Below are 3398 nucleotides of genomic sequence, written 5' to 3' on the forward strand. Positions count from 1 at the left end.
TTGATTAAAACAATTTTAGACAGTAAGTGTTTTATTTACATAACTATTGTTGACATCAACTGTTGGTTCAGATAAGATGTTCTAGCTGGACTGATGCCATTAATCCATAAATAATCATGTCTACATTTCTTCCAAAACTGTGCTCAGATTTCACCTATCATACCCTTCACAGTAAGGACCCAGATTTAGCCAATACATTGTAAAGCCTATGATCAGTCATAACAGTCGAACTTGGACAGATGATCATTGCATTAAAAAAAAAATCACAAATTTGTGCTTTCTTCCCCCTTTCTGGTCAAAAGCCAATCGGAAAAGATTTAAAAATATATTGCATAGCATGACTGACTCCCTCAAATAAATCATTCCCCTAAAAGTGCAAGATGAGAGCTGTTTTGGAAATATTTCCTGTAAGAAAATAACTACATGAAAAATAATGTTCTAGATATCTGTAGTTTTTCCAGGGCCTCTCCAACAAAGTTTTCTCCATATAATTTCTATTAATAGCTCTAAAAGATGGGAACATTTTACTGTCATGCAGACACTTTCAGTTTCTTTTTCTTGGCCTTCAGTACGGGAGGCAGAGAAATCTTAAAGGCTGTCTCACAGGTAGTACAGATAGGGCTGAAATTGCAGAATATTGACAAACACACAGAACAGACATAGCCGATTTCAATGAGACTGCGATGACAGAAGCACACGGCCCTGTAGTCTACATGAATTGGGGGCGGCAGGATTAGCTGAGATCTCTGATCATGATCAGGAAGGAAAACCCACAGTAAATATTGCAGCAGGGATGGCATCTGAGGCACCTTCAAGTACAGCCCCCCTGTGATGTCACAAGCCTGTTGGAGGAGTCCTGAATCAGAGTCTAAAACACAGGCATCGATCAAAATATTCTGTTTCTGCACTGCAAAAATTACATTCATGAAGTTCATATGCTGCAATGCACTGTCTTCTGCAGCCTTAATCACCAATATCCTTGACTTCATTTCCTGATTATCTTTTACTCTCTTGTTCATTCTATGAATGCAGCAAAGGGCTTTGGCAAGGGACCCTGCCAGCAGAGTCTCTGTATTTTGACCTTTTATGTCACTCTTGGTCATTAGATCTTTAATCTCTTCAGCAATAACTTCATTTGCTGCTGTTAACAGCTCGTATTTTCCATCTTTACTCCCTGAGGGATTAAACTCAGAAGATGGGTTGCAAGGGTCTCCAAAGTAGTCTCCCAGTCGGCCATTCTTTTCAGGATACAAGAATTGACTTTCTTGAATGTGACTTGCTATCACAGCGAGTTTGTTGGAATGATTCATGAATAAATGGGAATTCCCCAGCACCATAACAGCATCTATGCATTTTGACAGAGTAAACTGAGATTCCTTCAATGCTTGTTTTCCCCACCAAATTGGGCTGGTATCAACTAAGATAACTAGAAGATTCAGTTCATCCTCGTCAGAGACCATGGCGGTCCGAGCACCTCAGCACAGGAGCGGCGGCTGCCAGGTCCCTCTGAGCTTTCTAAGGACAGGGACCATACACTGTGACCATCTTAGTATTTCCATCACCCCATGTTGGGCTAGAGAAAGGGAAAGGATAAGTTCACAAACCATAGAATCAGGCATCCTTAGTATCACAAAAAATCTCAACTCCTGTGGGTTCCTACCCTCACAATCTTCTCTCATTCCCCAAGTCTTGAGTTAGCAATAATAGAAAATAAAAATATCTAGCACCATTATAACACTTAAAAACATCAGGCTTGCTGCAAATGCTTAATATATTGTAACTCATTTGATTTTTCAGAGCAAGCTTGTGAAGTTGGTATTACTAACATCTCCATTTTACAGATGAGGGAGCTGAGGCAGAGGATGATCAAGTAACTTGAATAAGGTCACAAAACTGGTAAATGTCCAAAGTGCCCGACTCCAGAGGCCATACTTTTAATAATTACCCTGGGCTATAAAGATTAATTTATGATAACCAGTTGACAGCTGTGAGATATAAGAAGAGGCATATGCAAAAGAATGAAAGAGGGCCACTATCTCACACCTTATACAAAAATGAACTCAAAATGGATAAAAGACCTAAACATAAGAGCCAGGACCATAAAACTCCTACAAGAATGTAGGGAAACGTCTTCAAGATCTTGTGGTGGCAATGGTTTCTTAGACTTTACACCCGAAGCACAGGCAATGAAAGAAGCAAAAGATAAATGGGACCTCCTCAAAATTAAAAGCTTTTGTGCTTCAAAAGACTTTATCAGGAAAGTGAAAAGGCAACCCACTCAACAGGAGAAAATATTTGGAAACCACATATCTAGTAATGGTTTAATATCCAGAATATATAAAGAGATCCTACAACTCAAGAATAAAAAGACAAACAATCCAACTAAAAAAATGTGCAAGACTTGAACAGATATTTTTCCAAAGAGGACATACACATGGCTAAAAAGAACATGAAAAGATGCTCAATATCACTAACCATTAAGGAACTGCAAATCCAAATCACAATGAGATATCATTTCATACCTACTAGAATGGCCATTATTAAAAAAACAGAAAATACAAGTGTTGGAAAGGATGTGGAGTACTCGGAACATTCATTCACTGCTGTTGGGAATGTAAAATGGTGCAGCCACTGTGGAAGACAGTTTGGCGGTTTCTCAGAAAGCTAAGTATAGAATTGCCGTATGATCTGGCAGTCCCACTACTGAGTGCCTACCCAGAAAAACTGAAAGCAGGGATACAAACAGACATGTGCACACTGATGTTTATAGTGGCATTATTCCCAGTTGCCAAAAGATGGAAGCAACCCAACTGTTCATCAATTGATGAATGGATAAATAAACTGTGATATATAATACGATGGACTATTATGCAACTGTAAGAAGGAATGAACTCCTGATGCATGTGACAACATGGATGAACCTTGAGGACATTATGTTAAGAGAAATAAGTGAGACACAAAAGGACAAATACTATATGATCTCACTGATGTAAACTAATTATAATAAGCAAACTCATAGAGTTAGAATCTAGAATATAGGTTACTAGGGGATAGAATGGGGATAGAGAATGGGGAGCTGATGCTTAATTTGTGCAGAATTTTTATTTAGATTGATTGTAAATGTTTGGAAAGGGGTAGTGGTGATGGTAGCACATTATTGTGAGTGTAATTAACAGTGCTGAATTATGTTTGGGAATGTGGTTGAAAGAGGAAGTTTAGGGTCATGTATGTTACTAGAGGAAAGTTAGAAGATAAAATCTGGGACTGTATAATACAGTGAACCCTGTTGCAGGTAATGACTGTGGTTAATAGTACATATATTATAATATTCTTTCATGAACTATAACAAATGCATGTCACTCTAACAAGGTGTTAATAATAGGGTGGTATATGGGGAA

The 3398-nt window shown here is 38.3% G+C and overlaps 1 protein-coding gene across 1 annotated transcript; it reads right to left on the bottom strand.

Moving 5' to 3' along the window:
• Positions 1 to 530: 530 nt before the first annotated feature.
• LOC119543339 (general transcription factor IIH subunit 3-like) lies at positions 531 to 1460 on the bottom strand. The gene is made up of 2 exons (XM_037848143.1): positions 972 to 1460; positions 531 to 842 (listed from the first exon to the last, which is right to left on the bottom strand). Exons 1-2 carry the CDS (start codon positions 1458 to 1460, stop codon positions 531 to 533), a joined length of 801 nt encoding a protein of 266 aa, XP_037704071.1.
• Positions 1461 to 3398: the final 1938 nt, after the last annotated feature.

The sequence above is a fragment of the Choloepus didactylus genome, chromosome 8 (assembly GCF_015220235.1).
Source record: "Choloepus didactylus isolate mChoDid1 chromosome 8, mChoDid1.pri, whole genome shotgun sequence".
In the NCBI taxonomy this organism is placed as follows: Eukaryota; Metazoa; Chordata; class Mammalia; order Pilosa; family Megalonychidae; genus Choloepus; species Choloepus didactylus.